The sequence below is a fragment of the Monopterus albus genome, unplaced genomic scaffold (assembly GCF_001952655.1).
Source record: "Monopterus albus unplaced genomic scaffold, M_albus_1.0 scaffold291.1, whole genome shotgun sequence".
NCBI classification, from domain to species: Eukaryota; Metazoa; Chordata; class Actinopteri; order Synbranchiformes; family Synbranchidae; genus Monopterus; species Monopterus albus.
The window spans coordinates 305,301-323,014 of NW_018128171.1; the positions used below are offsets into that span (position 1 = coordinate 305,301).

Here is a 17,714-nt window from a genome sequence, read left to right on the forward strand (position 1 = left end):
GCTGGCCTGGGAACGCCTTGGCATTCCCCCGGAGGAGCTGGAGGAAGTGTCTGGAGAGAGGGAAGTCTGGGCATCTTTGCTTAGACTGCTGCCCCCGTGACCCGGTCCCGGATAAGCGGAGGAAAATGGATGGATGGATGGACTGCAATGCAGATAAGGAAGAAGACATCGGTGGAGATGGTCTGTACAACCAATGAACCAGCTGAGGAAGAATGAGGGGGGTTTCCTGTGCTTTTCCAGCTACTGAGAGGTGTGAACGATGAAATGCAATGCAACCAATCACAATTGTTGCTGTCTGCATCCCCATGACATGTAGCTGCACACACTACATGTCAGGCTAAAGCGTAGGGTATGAGGCTATACATTACCTATGCCATAGCTACTGTGTAGATTTGACACAAAATCATAAATCAGCCTTAAGTCAATAAGTGTAATCAATCAAAACACCTGCAAAATGAGCACAAACTTGCCGAGGAGCAATAATTTCAGCTTTGTCCTCAGTCTGTCATACATTACCAGTTTGTGTTAACCTTAGCAAGCTTATTAGTTTGTTATGAACAAGATAGAATAAAAAGATGACTGTATGTAGCCTAAAGGCCTTTTCACACCGAACGCGACGTGAATAAGCGAGACGAAAAAGCGAAAAAAACGCAGGCGAATTTAACGCATCAAAAGTATTCACACCGAACGCGACATGAATAAGCGACATTTTCTGAAAACGTCGCGCTACAAAGATGGACTCCACATCAAGCGATGACGATGTACTGCTTGTCCTGCTACATAAAAAAGAAAACAAAGAAGGTTTTGGGTCCATCCTATATTGAAAATAAGGAGAGAACATGGCGAGTTTCATCGGTTGGTACAGGAACTGAAGTTGTATCATGGTCGCTTTAGGACGTATTTCAGGATGTCTGTGGGACAGTTTGAAGAGTTGTTGGTGCTGTTGACCCCCCACACGATGAAACAGAAAAAAAATTACGATCGACCCAGAACAGCGCCTGGCCGTGTGTCTGGCGTAAAAAAAAAAATTTGTTTATTTGTAATGAAATCAGTTTAGTTCACAAGCAAGTGAAGATCCTCTGCTATCCGTCTCCATACTGTGGCGAACCTGACCGGCCGCTGATGTTCATGTGTTCTGTTGTGTGCGAGTGGGTTTGACAATGTTATTGAAGGCTGTTCATGTATTGGTTACTGCTGTTGTCTGCAAAATGCCGCGCTGTTCTGGCCAATGTGGGATGGGGGGAGGAACAGGTGCGGGAGGAGATAAGAGGGATGACAGGTGGGCGTGTTGTTTTAGATTCTGTTGGCACGGGACACGGAATGCCCCGAGGGAATGTTGTTACTGTTTTCAGTTTGCTATTTCATTCTCCTGTGAGCACACGGTGCCAGGTAAATCACAGTTATTTTGCTTTCTCTGTTCTGCTCAATAAAACCCAAGAAAAGACAAAGAAGGTGTCTCAGTGTAGGACAGGCTCGGGCCAGCTCCTCTCAACCTAGCTAGCGGTCGTCACAATACGTTATCTTTGTATTCATTATCTTTGTAGTTTTTGTCCTTTTTATCATAGATAACTGAATTCGCTGAAACAAATTTAATTAAGCGGTCCGCCATGTTGAATTTGACATGTCAACAAGCTGCATTGTGATTGGTCAGAGGTGCTGCCGTCGCCGAGACGAGTTGGAAAAATCGACCTGGAGGCGAAAAAAATTTATGTCGCTTTTCGCGTCGCGAAATTACGTCGGCGGTGTGCAATGTATCATTGACAAGTTATTGGTTCGAAAAATATTATTGACGCGCGAATAAATCGCGCGTTAAATTCGCGTCTGGTGTGAAAGGGCCTTTACTGTTACGACAGGGAGCGAAATGGACGTGGCTGTGTTGTGGTGAGCCTAGCAGATGTTTTAGGTTATGACAAATAATATTAATAAGCTGAGGTAGCAAAGTTTTATTTGTAAAATAAACACAGACTGATAGTCTTGGTAGTTTTAAGTTTTTTTGATTTCAGTTGAATTGTATTTAAAAATAAAACCCACTGTTAAAAGAGAAGTTTAAGTTAATCAAACACACATTTTCAAAGTCAGTGTGTAATTATGTTAAATAATCCTGATCTCCTTATTGACCAAAATAATTGTGATTATATTTGACATTATCATGCAGCCCTTCTTCACCCATTGCTGGCTGGGATTGGCTCCAGGCCCTCAGGAGACAGGTGTGAGATGTTATGGTTTTTACTTTCTAACCAGCAGTCAGTTCTTTTAACCGTGACCAGTCCCTAACCTTAGCCCCATGTTTACAATTGTAGCCATGATAAAAAAGGTTCTCTAACAAACAATGAAAAAGCAGCTTAGTAGAACTGAATAAAATGTATGAATTCTGAATTTTAATATTTTTTTTCTGGTAAACAACCCAAAAAGAAGCATAAGAAATTTAGTTTAGTTTAGTAGGTTAAGTATGACAATGTTGCATAACAATGCTGTGGAAATAAAGATTACAAATATGTTAAAGAAACTGGTAAACATGGAAGGAAGTACTGAGTTTGTGCTAACAGACAGCATCGACAGAAAATAGCAACTGGAGCAAACCAGAAAAATGCATTTCAACACAGCATAAATTACAAATGAAACTACAAAAGGCCAGTCTCTAATGTAAATCTGTTTCAAATAAAGGTTTGTCTCTTCCTACAGTTGAGGTCTTTGCTGCTGTTTGCCAGTGTATTGTACTAGTACATTTTCAGACTGATATAAAATGTGTTAAAAAAAGAAGTTAGGGAAAATATTTTCAAACTTTCTGATTGGTGATGGCACCTGTTCTAGGTGAAATGACATCTTTCAGTGTCATTTTACAGCTAATTGGTTTATAGTTGAAATGAATTCACTTGCTTTGACCTGACTAGATTACACTGAGGCAAAATGAATGGAGCTGAGCTGATCAAAGAATTAAAGTGAGAGCTGCGACAGAGTCGGTGACTGCGCTCTGAGCAGCTCTGTCACAGTGCTATATTTAGCCAACATACACCAACAAGCCCCACAGCAGTAGACACGCACTGACCCCTGCCATCTGCTCGCTCTCTCTCACACACATTCATAAACACACATGCACTCATGTATACAGTCATACACCTTAAGGTTTTAATGCAAACTGCTGCCCACAGACCCTCCCAGGTAAACCCAGGTGGACCTATTATTCTCCTCACAAGCTGGTCTTACTCACACACACACACACACACACGTACAGGGGACTCCCCACTTTGTTGCCGTGGTGATAGTCATTAGTAAATTTTCTCATTATGGTGGCTACACATACTGTATGAGTATACAACAGCAAGGCTTCTCAAAGACTCACTGTGAGAACAGAGAGCTATTGGGAACCATTTTAATGAGCTTGGCTTTATGTGTGTGTCTGGAGGTTGGGTCTGTGTCTACACAGTGTGTACACACATCTATCACACACACAGTTTTCTCCCTCACACTGCTTCAGTTTTGTTAAAAGGACAAAATGACCCCTCAATATTAGTATTAGTCTTCTTTCTCTTCACATTTATATTTCTGGTCTGAGGCCCGCTATTATTCTTATAATAGCTGTGCCTCAAAATACCAGTGTTCACGCTATCGGATGTTCTATTTCAAATGTAAAAATTTTCTACCACCTCCTGTAGCCAGAAATGAGAGAAGACTTAATCTGCTGCCTAAACTGAGATGTCACACCACTGTGTCTCTGCATGGAAAATCTGTTTTCTACACATCTATTTTCTGGTTTAATGCAATACCAAAATAAAGAAGCTCTCAGATCACTGTCCTCATAATGCCATAGAAGCCATATTCCCATGATGGTTTGACCCTCATAATACCCCTGGCATTTGAAACCGCACTGATATCATTAATAGTTTGAAAGTTATTCAAGAAAAACAATATTTTAGTAATGGTGGCTTTCTCAAGGATCTAGCTCATTAACATTTGAAGATACATCACATCTTTTTGAACCCTGTTGAATCAGCAATTTAAGCTAGAATTTGATCTTAGTTGCAAGTGTGTAGCATTATTTGTTATCTCACAGTAGCAGGTTTCCTGCGTGCCCTATAAATATGAACATTCTGGATCACCATATCCAGAATATTACTTGGATCTAGATCAGACTTTGGTGTGTGGTACATCTTATACTGCTATTACTGTGAAGTTTCTGTCTGTGCATTGTAAACATTGTGTATAGAGTTACATGCAAAAATATTGAAATTGGCCCTATCTCATAATGGCGAAGAATCCTTTAATAAATCCCTGGATGCAAATAATAATCTGGATCAGCACCAAAATCTAATGGACTGCTCCGTGGGCCATATCCTACATCACCAAAAACTATTCATTGCTTTTTGAAATATGTTGTGAACAAACTAATAAACAAATCAACAAATGCTGGTAAAAACGGTCATTGGTGAAAAGAGAGAAAGAGAAAGAGAGTGTTTGGCTATAAAAACAGAGAACAAACATTTTGCGTCAGCACTGAGTACGGTAGCTTCGCATTCGACATTTTAAAGGAAAACCATTCATTGAGTTTAGATTGATAAGATTCAGTTTTGTTTTTGAACTCTTTTTGTCAGCCTGCTCTATACAAAGGATCTTTTTCTGTTACAAATCCCTCTGGTCATGTGTTTACACCAGACATCAGACAAGTCAGTGATTTTGCATTGTATTTAAGGGTCCGGGGAGCTTTGTCTCCTCTGGTCTTAAAAGATTGGAGCATCGGGGTGAAGATGACAGTGTTGCTGTCCTCACAGGCATGCAGCCTATTAGACAGGCAGACTGACAGTGCAGCCTAGTGGCAAAGCAACAGAGCCTCACACATGAACACACAGTGCAGATCAATGACAACAAAGAATAATCACGTCTGCCTGAGCAAGATGCATATCACTATGCATTTTTGTATTTGTATTTATATGTGTGTCTTGCTTGTTCCACCCTTTACTGGGACATTGCACGTAGGCACAAGGCTCCCCTGTACATGCTGTGGAGGGAGCATTATAAACTCACACAGAAACCCTTGTGTCTCCAGGCCTGAGGGGGGGTGTTGTGGACAGGGCTTGGTAGGCACAACGCTGCCAAAGTTTGGCCTGGACACTCATTTCAACTAACCTCCATCTCCTTCTCTTAGCAGGCCAGCTGCATGTATGTTCACACTCAATATTCATGGACATCGCTCACTCATGGTCTTAAGTATTTTGAAGGGTGAGTAAAGTCCTTTTCTTCCTGTTGTGTGTGCATGCAAGACAAATCAAGCAGTCCCTGCAGTGACACTTCAGCAGCAGTAGCCTTGTCAGGGTGGCAGCCAAGCAGTGACAGTGTTGTGCTGCTATGTCCCAAGACTTACAGGGCATATAGTTCAGTCGGGAAACTGAGCATGGCAGCAGTGCTAGCAGACCTCTGAACACGGCGGTGACACACACATCCTGTACACATTAGAGCACTGTTACAACTTCAGAGATAAACTTGACACAGTAAGAGGGCAAAGTATATAAAATATAAACCACTATAAGGCAAAGAACAAACAGATTTTTTTTTTTACTCCTTAAAAAAATTATACGCAATTACTTATTTAAACTAATACATAGATATGTACTTTAAAATGTGTATACAAATAACATTATTAGTGTAATAGTAGTACAGTTGGTAATAGTAGTTGTTCCATCAGTTTAAACCAAGTACAAAATAGACTATTGTAACAACTAGTAGTAGTATTATTAGCATTAATAACAATATAATAATTAGTTTTGTTTCATTTGTAGTTGTAGTTGGAGCAAAAAAGTAAAATTCAAATAACTTATTTGAATTTTTTTTTATTTGTTGAAGAATTATTTTTGTTAGTATTGTAAATAATAGTAATAACAATTGTAGTAGTACAGGTGTTTTTGCATTAGTGCCTGTGTTGTAGTAGTAATTGACACCAGAAAACAAATAATAAACTATTTAAAAAAAATTTAATGTATTCATTTTTTATTGTTCATAGTAGAAATTCTAGTAATAGTAACAGTAGTACAAATGAAGTATTAATTCTTAAGTAGTAAGTAATTAGTAACGGTAGAAACTGTGGCCCTAGTGCCTGCACAAAGTACAAAATCAAAAAAATAAAAAACAAAAAAAAAATTATTCTTGTTACACTACTATTAAATAGTATAAATCAAATTTAGCACTATTATTATTACTAACAATAAAAGTAGTATGAGTTGTAGCGTAGTATTAATATTGATAGCTTTAATAACACATAATAATAACAAATCCTTGATAGGTTTGATAACTGCGACAGTGACAGTGCTACGCTGAAATTCGTTGTTGTAGTATTGTTAATCGTTGACATGAAAACAGCAACTGAGAAACAATCTCATCTCAGGATACATTTAATAACTGTTCTGGGGCTTTTAATTTGGCCTACACTACATGATCAGAACACAAAGATGACAACCACAACTACAACTGCAGCTACGAGCAGCTAAACGGGCCTCAGGGTGGGATTGTTTTGTCTCCTGTATATTAACTGTGTAGTATTAAAGTTGTTCATATATCTTGAATACAAATGTGGTAAACAGTTTTGGTCAAGTGATGAATTACTTAAATTTATATTTCCTATCATATTTATGAACTACAGGCATGCCTATGTGTAATGTGTAATGATTTTAGTTCGATACAGCTTAGGTCACTTTAGCAGTGTGTAAAGTGTGTGTGTGTGTCTCCTGTTGCGATGTGATGTGAGTGAAAAGCCAACTGATCAGGACTGGTGCTGTAATCTGGTACATTTGCTCCCCACCATCAAATGAATTGATACCTGATCATAGTCCATGAATAACAGACACACACACACACACACACGCACACTTCCTATTGTCACTTACCAGGTCCCTACATAGACTTACATTTGTTTCCAGGAGACTTACCCTAAACGGAGGCTGGTCCCCACAAATTACTTCTGGTCCCCGCGAAGATAGTAACTCATGGATTTTGGGTCATGCGATTATAGAAAAACAATGCCACACACATACACACACTCGTGTGAAGTCCCCGTGTACCACACTTACTGAAGATAATAGCTTTATCAATACGATACAGTAGTTCAATAGCCGATCATCGTCCTTGAGCCTCGCAGACACACTGCTGTTTTCAGTTCACCCCAGTCAGATATTTGCCACTGGGTAGGTGAGAGTGTGTGTGGTTAGAAGTGAGCCAATGATAAATGAGAGTAAATAATGGGGGGCTGGGGGCGTAGTGTGCCAGCTCATGACCCAGAGAGATAAACAGAAAGTGAGAGTTGGCCAGGCAAGGTAGGACAGGAGGGTGTGGTAACGGAGGGAGCATTTAGTGTGCAGCGCTGGCCGAACCGGCGCTCTGATTGGCTGGTGAGACTTTGACAGACGTGCTTGTTCCCCCCTTCCAACTGCCTGCTGAAAGTATATGTATGTATGTGTGCGTGTGTGTGCGAGGGAGCCGACAGACTGAAGCGAGCCACAGAGGCAGGCTGGAACTCCAACCCAATGAGCTCGCAGCCCTCACACTCACACACACACTCTCCTCAGTGCCGGCGCTCGTTTCAAGCCTGGGACACAGAAGAAGAGGGAGAGCAGAGAGAAACAGCGAGTGGCAGAGAGGGAGAGTGAGGGTGAGGGAGCAAGAGAGGAGAGAGGGAGAGAGAGGCAGAGGGAGACTGGCGGGGTGTGAGGTAGAGCACCATGGCTTCAGATCCGGGGCTGGCTGCGATGCTGCTATGGACTATATCACTACATGCTCTGGGCACGGCGGGAACCAGCAGCAATGAAGGTAAGAGTGTAAGTGTGCTCGTTTGAATAGACAGAGTTAATGCATGTTCTCTGGCAGTGGGGATTAACTTCATACATGTGGAGCTCCTGGAAAACACACTGAATGAACCAAAGCATGACACACACCTACAAATGTAAACACACACTCACAGATGGTGCTGTGCTTGTGTTTCCTAACACGCAGCGTGACATCAAAGTTTGCACTGCACAGCTACTCAAGGAAATCAGGGTGATGTGTTTGTGTGTGTGTGTGTGTGTGTGTGTGTGTGTGTGTGAACTCATCTTGACATTGCTCATATTTGACCAGGTTGCGTGTCAGCTGCAGTAACAGCGCATGTGGCTACTGTGGGTTTAGGCAGTGACGTGAAATTGTGTAAGAAAGTGTGTGTCTGCGCTGAGTCCCTGTGTGTAATCTGAAGTGAACATCTTTATGAATTTCACTTGTGTATTTCCCCATGAGCTTCTTACAATACAATGTGTGTGTTTTTATATGTGCACACATCCCAGTTTGCTCCCTTAAGGCTTGGTTTGTTTACTTTCATCCTCTTGTCCTTTGTCTTTCCACCATGAGATGGAAAAGTGTTGTTCTCACTTGTTCAGCTAATGCTGCACACATGACAAAGTCCCTTGGCACCTTTCTTTAAATGTGTGTCTGCTTTTGTGCGTATGTGACAGGGTCCTTGACATAGGTCTGGTCTCGGGTGTCTGAGTGACAGCAGCGATTCCACTGTTAGGGCCTTATATGCCCCTGACAGCAGCATTCAGCTTACCACCGCAGGGAAAAAAGCAGCAGCAGAAGAAGAGATAGTGGGGAAAAAAAGAGCAAGATCAGTACTTTGGTTCAGGTGGGATCACCTCAGCAGCGGGGAAGTGAGGGTAGCCACTTATCCTGTATTATGCTCTGTAAAGTCGGGATGGAAGAGTCGGGCCGCCTTAGGTCAGACAGAGCAGGAGGTACAGACCGACGGCCCAGTTGAGACATCCACATGTGTTGCCTCAGTGTTCACCACATTTATAAACCACCATTAAAGTCCAGTGTTATTTACATGTCAGATTTTATTCCCTTCTCTACCCCACTGTTCCTGTTTGGACTGTAATTTCACTTCCTGGCATCCATATCAAGTGTCCACATCTTTCTCTTTGCTATTCATATTCATGCCACCTCTCTTGTAAAGATCGTTGCCCTTTGCTGATGAGCAATTCCATGAGATTAGATAAATAAAGGGAGAAGACGCACTTTATTTTTGTCCCATCTCTTACTCTGTGCTCACTGAATCTAAGACACTGTTTTAAGTTATGCTTTCATCTCGGTCCTTACTGAATGAAAAGCGGAACTGATGGTGTCAATTTAGGTGTGAAAGTAAATGTTAAAAATACTAACTTTCGTTATGAAAAGCCTAATTTTTAATCAGTCATTTTTCCATCCATTTGTCTGCAGGTCTCACTGTGTTTTCATGAAGTATAAATGCAGCGGGGTCAGTCGTTTGAACTTCTAAGTTATGCACAATCTGCTTTTAAAAACTAGAAAAGCTACAACAAAATAGTATTTGTTCTGCAAAGCTATTTAAATTGACAATGTAATTGTTTTAATCAGTGCGATTTGATCACATAGAATCAGCATTTTTCAAGCTAGTGAGGCATAATTTTAAACCAAATGGTCCGCTTCGTAACACGAAAATAGGCTTGTCTATTTTCTGCTTATCTTTACTGGGTTTCATAAAATGCTATATTTAGGATCTTTGCTTTTATTTGACATTTGACTGCAATCAAACTGCTGCAGTTTATAATGTATAGCATCGCAGGTATATCTTTAGCATTTTAACTGTTAGGCTGCAAGGACGCCCTTAAGTCTTTTAAATGCGGTATTTTTTAATCCTAAACTGTTTCCTAAAAGAAAGAAAATTTAGTGTTTCAGAATTGGAAGTCCCTCTAAAACAGCAATTAGGCATCGGACACTAAATTGAATCCTTTTGAAAGTGTTATTCCTATTACTAATAATAAAATAATTAATGTCAAAAATATAATAGTTTCACAAATGGTCTTCTGTGCCCTTTTTTATGGTCAGACCATTGTACACAGACATTAAACACAGTGTTGGAGATTTGTGAGTAGAAATGTTAAACGGTTTTCTATGCCCTTCCATTTGTTCTGACATGAGCCAAGAAGCATGCAGCTTGAAGAAATGGGGGGTCTTTTTCAAAAAATTTTAATTAATGTGAATAAATATGTTGATTTCTATTCACACCAGTTCATCCTAGAAACACATTCTCACTCCATGAAAAAAGTCACCAGAGCGTAATATAACAATCCTCAAAATTAGATTTTGCTCTTATCCCACACACTAATTAATCTAAATACGAGATAAACAAATCAGTATTTCAACATCCAGTAGAACAACCTCTGTTTTTCTTCTTTTTGGAAGAGATTAAGGGAGTAATTGTAATTATGTCCAAAGCTAACAGCTAATATCTAAAGGATAACTGTTTTTTTCCCCATTTCTCTCAGTGTCCCATTGCTTTCAAAATTGACTGTGCTGAAAATTTAATTTGTCTTCTGTGCTTTGGCTTGGCTGCGGTCCGACTTGAGGGCAATTACAAATATTACATGTACATGGAAGAGATAGTCTTTTGAATGTAGGAAAAACTGGAAATTAAATTGAAAGAAGAACAGGTAAATGCTCATACAATCATGCAGAGCTCTGCTGGACAACACACACACTGCTACACACACATAAGGCTTAAGAGGACTAACACAAGACAGATGCTTTGACTGACTTTTGTACAGTACATACATTTGATGTACAAGGCAGAGCCACCGACGGCCATTTTGTTTTTGTTCATTGTTCATGTGTGCAGGCATATTCATCTTGTATAGATACATACAGACGGCCAGAACTGTGTCCATACACACCACTACTCACTGACACAATTAGGTTTTGAATCATATGTGTGCATCTTCAATCTTTTTCACATCATAACTCAAGCATTTTTCAAACCCTGTCATTCATTTATTTGCACTGGGATACTGTGTGTGTGTGTGTGTGTGTGTGTGTATACACATACGGGTGTATGGTAAAGAGGGGTCAGAGCTGGAAGAACAAAGAGACAGAGAAAACTAGTCTTAATATTGTGACATCTCATAACATGTTTGCATATTTCTTCAACAGGAGACATGAAGTATCCAATCTTGCAATCAATCTGTTGTGCGCCTGAGAGACACGGTTATTATAATAGAATCCGATTGCGGCTTTATTTTTCTATCCAGGAACAGAAAAGAGAGAATGATCTGGGATCAGTAAGAGACAGCAAGGACTCAGCTCAGCTTACCCACACATTTCATTCACAGGGACAGAGTTTAGTGAAAATCATTACTTTCTTTAAGTGAATCCACAGTGAAAATCATAGTAAGCCCTGTGATGTCAGGGGTAAACTTAGGACAGTTGAGTTACTAATGTATTTTTATAAAAACTAAAACATACTATGCAAAAAGTGCTCTATGTTGCATCCTGTTGCTGACCCATGAAAGCTGCATATATCGGAACATTTCATAAGTTAACATAAGCAAGTCTGTTTTAGTTTGTGACAAAGCTCTTTTCAGAAAATCCCATGTATTTTATAGGACTGAGGATTTATTCAGTGTGCAAATGAACACTTTCAGTTTATCTACTAGTTTTAAACATAGGACAGATTTTGTTACTTTGACTGAACAGCAGCAATACTGTTACTCTCTTCTGTAACCTATTTAAAATAAAATAAAAAAATGCTCCAAAAACAGTTACAATTTAAGATTTAGGGTTTTCATAATTATACTTCTTCAAAATGTTATTGTGGGAGGTTTGACATAAAGTAGCAGTGTGTGTGATATACTGTATGCAAACCAGTTTCTGTGACTTCATTATTATTATATTTGATCGTATAGAGACCAAAAGTGTTCAAACTTTACTCAGTATAACAAAGTATAAAACTATTTATAACTATTGAATAAATGCAAATAATACATGTGAAGTCATTAAAGTGTGAAATATTCAAGCATTCTTCAAATGTGGTTTGAATTATGACTAAATGTTATTATGCGTTTTGTCTCATTCTAGCAGTTTTTGTTTCAGTGCCCAGCTTTATCTAACATCTTTCCCCCATTTTCAACAGCGTAGAGGCGGTTACCATCATTTGGATTGAAATCTTTTGCAATGAAATGAAAAATGACCTGCAATAAGAATTATGCATTATATTGGATTGTTTTACAAATGTATTATTATATTACAGGCATTTGTATTTATATGAGTATGTTTATTTTATAATGTGTTATTTATTTAATCTGAATTTTGTGCGCCTTTATAGGAAGCAGCATTTTCATGCAGTGGAATAGCACATTTGACATTAACTAGCGATCAGCTGTATTCTTATCATTGTTGGCCGAGCACTCATAGGGAGCAACAAATGAAGACCAATCTCGCTGTATACCCAGCAGCTCCCACTTTTGTTGGGAGTGTGTACTGAATCATTTGCCTGTATGGAGGTGGCGGTTTCCCAGAGCAGCCCCTCCTGTCTGCAGGCACTGTCCCTAATTCAGCTCCCGTACAATGTTTCACACCATTGCTTGCCCAGCAAGGGAAGAGAGTGTTTCTTTAGGTTGTTGATAGTACTGAAGAACATGAAAAAGCCCATGCAGAGAGCCGGACTCGCTGCTAATGAGCAAACTGTAGGTGGATGATTATTACCACACATACCTCTGCTGCGGGACCAACGGGGGAAAGAGACATAGAAGCAGGAAACAATGAACATCAGCAAAGATTATAACTATTTTTTCCATTGTTTTAACCCCGTGTTGTGTTGCAATTCACTTTACACTGCCATTGGTTGGGGTCATATTGACCCACACAATTTAAGAGTGAAAATAATCATTACAATTATTATGTTAACCGATTTCTATTGGATACTTCATATTTTCTCAAATTCTCCTGAGCTTATAAAAAAATATTTTACCACTAGCCATTTGTTTTAGCATGAAGTAGGCGAGCGCATTTTTAGAAATAAAATAAAGAAATTTGTCTTTGCAGTCACTGAACAAACACCAAAGTTAAGAAAATAATGCTTTATATATTTGCCAATAAATTTGGATAGGTAGATTTATCTCTTTTGCTTGACAAAATTTGATTTTGTTTTGTATCTTTGTTTTAAAAAAAAACTAAATTTAACACTACTTACGTATGGGTGTCAATTTGACCCCAATGAAACCTTGCTATTTTAAAAGGTAAAAGGTGAGTACCAACCCAAATCCACATGCCTTTTACCAGAGTACCCAGACAGGCAATCTAACTCTATACAAATTTACATTGTTACTTCTCACAAGCAAACTAGCTACTACTAACTACTGCATTACATGGTGGTGGAGACGCTGTGTGACATGCAAATTCTCCCATCGGTGTTCAGCTGGGTTGAGATCTGGTGACGTTGAAGGTCACAGCACATTAATCATTTTCATCCTCATCAAACCATTCAGTGACCCCTGATGCCCAGAGGCAGATCTAGAACATTTCGGACAGGGTGGCCAGGCTGGGGCACAGACTCAGAGGGGTAGCGCATTTGAAATACATGTAAAAAGTAAATTAAACCACTAGTTCTATGAAATAATACCATGCATGACTTACAATCAAACTGTTTATCCTTTGTTAAAATGAAACAAACATAGTGCTTTCTTTTTTACTCCCCACCGAGGACATTGCTGCTACACAGTGGTTATCCTCCCCACGCACACTCCACAACAGCACAATGAAATGAATGCAAATATGCTGCATGCATGATATAAAATAAGACTAATTTGACCAATATTAATTATAAAGTACCAGAAAAATGTGCAGTTTTTCATTTTTAATTCATTAAAACTGGGAAGCATCACATTGCCGATGTTGAGTAACAAGTGAACAGCACAACAAACCCAATAGCATTAATTAATTTGAATTTGTCCTCTATATAAAGGTAAACAGTATATGTACCGATGAAAAGAGATGTGTAACACTAAACAAAGTGGCTAATTGAGAAACCCCATTAATTGGCATAATGTAGACATAGTAACTTCTCCAGCCTTACAACAATTATCTTTGTTACAGAAACAAGGCATTAACAGACATGCAACATGTGTTTTTTGTAAACTTACCATTAAGTCCCACTGAGTACTGGAAACATCACTCCCTTTCAAGTAGCTCCAGGGTCGGTTAAATCCAACCAATGGTCGCTGTGTCTTCCTCCACACGACCACATCCCAAGAAAAGCATGCTATGGACCCTTTAATATACATTATGTCTCAGAGGTCATGTGTGTGTGTTATGTACATGTGTGTGGCATTCTACAAACCAACCTGAAGGTGTGTGAACATTGTTGCTTTGATCAATATTATCTTTTACATCAAGCAGAGGCAAACCATCCATAAAATCCATAGCACTGAATTTAGTTTATCATCAGCATCATTTTGACCCCAACTATCAGCAGTGCATATTCTTTTGATTGCAGACATAAAATACCAACATCAAGTCAAATCATTTTTCTACAAAGATTTAATAAAATCAGGAGAGATCCTGAAGCATAATGGTAAAAGAATATTGATAAACATGTTTTTTAAACAGCTAAAGTGGCTTCTTTTGTCTGTGTCTGATTTTGAGCACTGCTACAGTCGGCTGTTTGTATTGATCTCTCCAAAGTCAATAGGATACAGTGTTCTACAAATTATTATTGTTTTTATGTTTGCTGCTTCTGAATTGAAATGTGCTCATTTTATGAATTTTGAGGTGCTGAATTCAAATATGACCTGGTTATAGTTTTTAATATATAGCCATTTACATTTTATACCAATGTACAAGAAACTGACCGACAAGTAAAGATAATGAGACCTTTTGACTCCAAGAGAGAATATGGGCTGATGTACAGTATACAATAAAGCTTGATGTCTTGAGCTAAGTTATGAATGTAATAAGTGCCTTAGTTAAATGACAAATGTGTGGCTTGCACTGCTTGAGATTCATTAGATTACTTGGTCATTAGATCCACCAAGAGTGGATCTTCTGGTTTTTCTCAGAGATCCCTTCTGTAATTTGACAGTGCAGTAATTTTCATGCAAAATTCATACATTACCAGTAGTGATGTCCCTAACTAAGTGAATCAGTATATATACAAGTATATTTAGCAGGTTTTTTAGGAATCGAGTATACACTGGTTTGTACTGACTCCAGGAAATAGCCATCCATATGTTGCACGCATAAGTCTGACACTGACAAAGGCTTTCACATTCTCCTGTCTACATACCTTTTATGATGCCAGCCTAACTACCAGCTAAATAACTGTAACTATTTCAGCAATAAATAGTGTTAAAAACACAGTAATGTGTGACAGAGGCTGGCTTTAAGCAGTGCAGCAGGTGACACGTTTTACCCTCGAGGCCTACCGTAGCTGTAGTGGCATTTTTCAGTACACTGGTATCAATACATCTTGTTCAGTTATTCCAACTCACCGTGCTGATGTTGGCCTTACAAGTCATAGAGTCGCTCTCCCCTCAACACTTCCTGTATGTGCTGATAGGGCTTATTCACTTGACAAATAATATACAAATAAACTCAACAATGTCAGACTATAACTCATTCTGTGTTGCTGAATCATTAAAATAAAGTTGATACCAGTAAAAGGACTAGAAATGCTTTACTTCCACTTGATACCAATCAATCAGCACACAGCTTGCCTGACCTGTATATGCCATATACAGTAGGCACATGTAGTGGACAAACTCAAAACTTCAATTAATTTTACTTGTAACCTGTATGCACACTGGGTAACCATAAGAATCTAACTTCCTGGCTCTAACTGCCAGTGCCATATCTTACAAACCAGAAGTTTTGTTTTCAGTGTATCAGAATTAGAAAAGATTAGTTACTTTTGTTTTGAATCATTTTAGGTGCTCTGTGGGTGGCACAGCAGTGTGGTAGTTAGTGCTGTTGCCTCACAGCAAGAAGGTTCCACGTTCGAGCCCCTGGTGCCTTTCTGTGTGGAGTTTGCAAGTTCTCCCTGTGCCTGTGTGGGTTCTCTCTGGGTACTCTGGCTTCCTCTCACAGTCCAAAGACATGCAGCTTAGGTTGATTGATGACTCTAAATTGTGTGCCTTTGTATTGCTTACCTTATGGGGACCGATACGTGTTAACACACTGACATTGTGGGGACTCATCCTTGGTCCCCACAAGGAAATCATTGAATTTTGGAGGGGGGGGGCAACACGGTTTAAGGTTAGAGTCAGGGTTAAGGTTAGGCAAGTAGTGCTTATGGTTAAGGTCTATAGGAAATGAATGTAAGTCAGGTCCCACAATGAATGGAAACACAGTGAGTGAGTGTGTGTGTGTGTGTGTGTGTGGTTGTTTGTCTACATGTTTCACCCAGTGTCAGCTGGGATTGGCTCCAGCCCCCCCATTCAGGAATAAGCGGTATAGATAATGGATGGATGGATGTTGTCCTGCGGCATGTTTAATAACATCACAAGAAAAGAAAATGCATAAGATATTCTGATGACAGGTACAGAAAAAAAATCCACACTACTGTATTGCTCAAGGACACTTCAGCAAGCTTGCTGACAACGAAAGATATTTTCCTTCATGGCATCTCATATTTCAACTCCTACAGCTTTTTATTGACTTGTGGAGCCGCTTGTTTCCACCTCCTCACCACACAGAGTGGCCAGACTTTATCCTCCAGTCTCACACATCAAAAACAGATCACCGGCCTCATCAATCAGTCTGTCAGGGTGTTTCTTGCACACACACACTTGCTTCTTTTGTTTGTTTTTGATCACTTAGAGCTGTCAATTCATGGCCAGTAATAGATATGAGAGCATTAGGAGATATGGTAGCCTCTAGAAAAGTCTACAATTGGATGTGCTCTCCAGTAACAGACCTGTTGATTAATTTGTCATGATTTCACCTCTGAAATCATTTTTAAAATGTGTTTTATTTATTGTGCATTCACAGAATATGACTGAACTCTTCTTTGTATCACTTTAAAAGCAAATACACTCCTCACCAGTCATGCCAGTAATTATTATTATTACATTTTTCCATGGCTTATGACCTATTTTCAGTTTCAGTTCAGTAGTAATACTTTTTAGTGTCATCCTGAGGGGGAAAAGCTTGTATGTGCAGCATTGTGCAAGTGCATTAAAAACCCAGAGAGGGCGTGAACCTTTCCCTCACTCTGCCTGCTGGTTTGTCTTAACACAGGTTGCTGTTGGCTGACCAGCTGCTCCCCCTTTTCTCCCCGAGGCACCAGTCTTTATTGAGACATCAGCCTTGTTAGCCAGCTGTCTACAGGAATATAAGAGCTACAAGATCAATACAGCCGGGTCTGCCAGTCCTCTTGAGCTATAGTCAGAAAAAGACAAGGCCTCACAAAGCAGGGGTCTCTCTTGAGGCCCTTCCTCCCATTAGCAGGAAATGATGCTGGGCTGGCCAGAGTTTAGCAACCCTTGAGCTGCTTCTGTGCTCTGTGATTGCCTGTGTATTGTTGGGTTTCTCCGCTCTGGCAACCATGTGGGGCAGAAGATCCCTCACTGGGATGGCAGAAGATAAAGCAAAAGAGTGAGAGACATGGAGAGAAGGTTGTAGATGATGCTTCACAGTTCTGCAATGGGTTGGTGTTGTGGTTGTGTTAGCACATCCCTCCTGGAGAGAGATCTCTATGATGTTCCCTTCATGGGGACTGATGAATGGTAGAGATCTGGCTCTGCAGCAACAGCCTCCTCTCCTCTGTTATAGGCAGACAGAGGAACACAGCATGTGTTAGAAACAAAACGAAGAGAGGCTGTGTGATAAAGGGATACATGGGAAAAAAGAGATGTGGAAGGAAAGGAAAAAATAAGAGTATGAGGCGGTCACAGAGAGAACAAAGTGAGATGAAG

At 39.7% G+C, this 17,714-nt stretch overlaps 1 protein-coding gene across 9 annotated transcripts in view; it reads left to right on the forward strand.

The window, feature by feature from the left end:
- The first annotated feature begins 1,121 nt into the window (after window positions 1–1,121).
- epha8 (eph receptor A8) overlaps window positions 1,122–17,714 on the forward strand; it is a 132,911-nt gene continuing 116,318 nt past the window's right edge. For 6 of the 9 annotated variants that reach the window (XM_020622988.1, XM_020622990.1, XM_020622991.1 and 3 more), the window contains exons 1-3: window positions 1,122–1,389; window positions 5,141–5,214; window positions 7,462–7,791. In XM_020622988.1, coding sequence (XP_020478644.1) covers window positions 7,704–7,791 — 88 coding nt within the window. In that variant the 5' untranslated portion in view covers window positions 1,122–1,389; window positions 5,141–5,214; window positions 7,462–7,703. Of the gene's footprint in view, window positions 1,390–5,140; window positions 5,215–7,299; window positions 7,800–17,714 lie in introns of those variants that run through there. The other 3 variants (XM_020622993.1, XM_020622989.1, XM_020622998.1) reach the window with 3 other exon arrangements.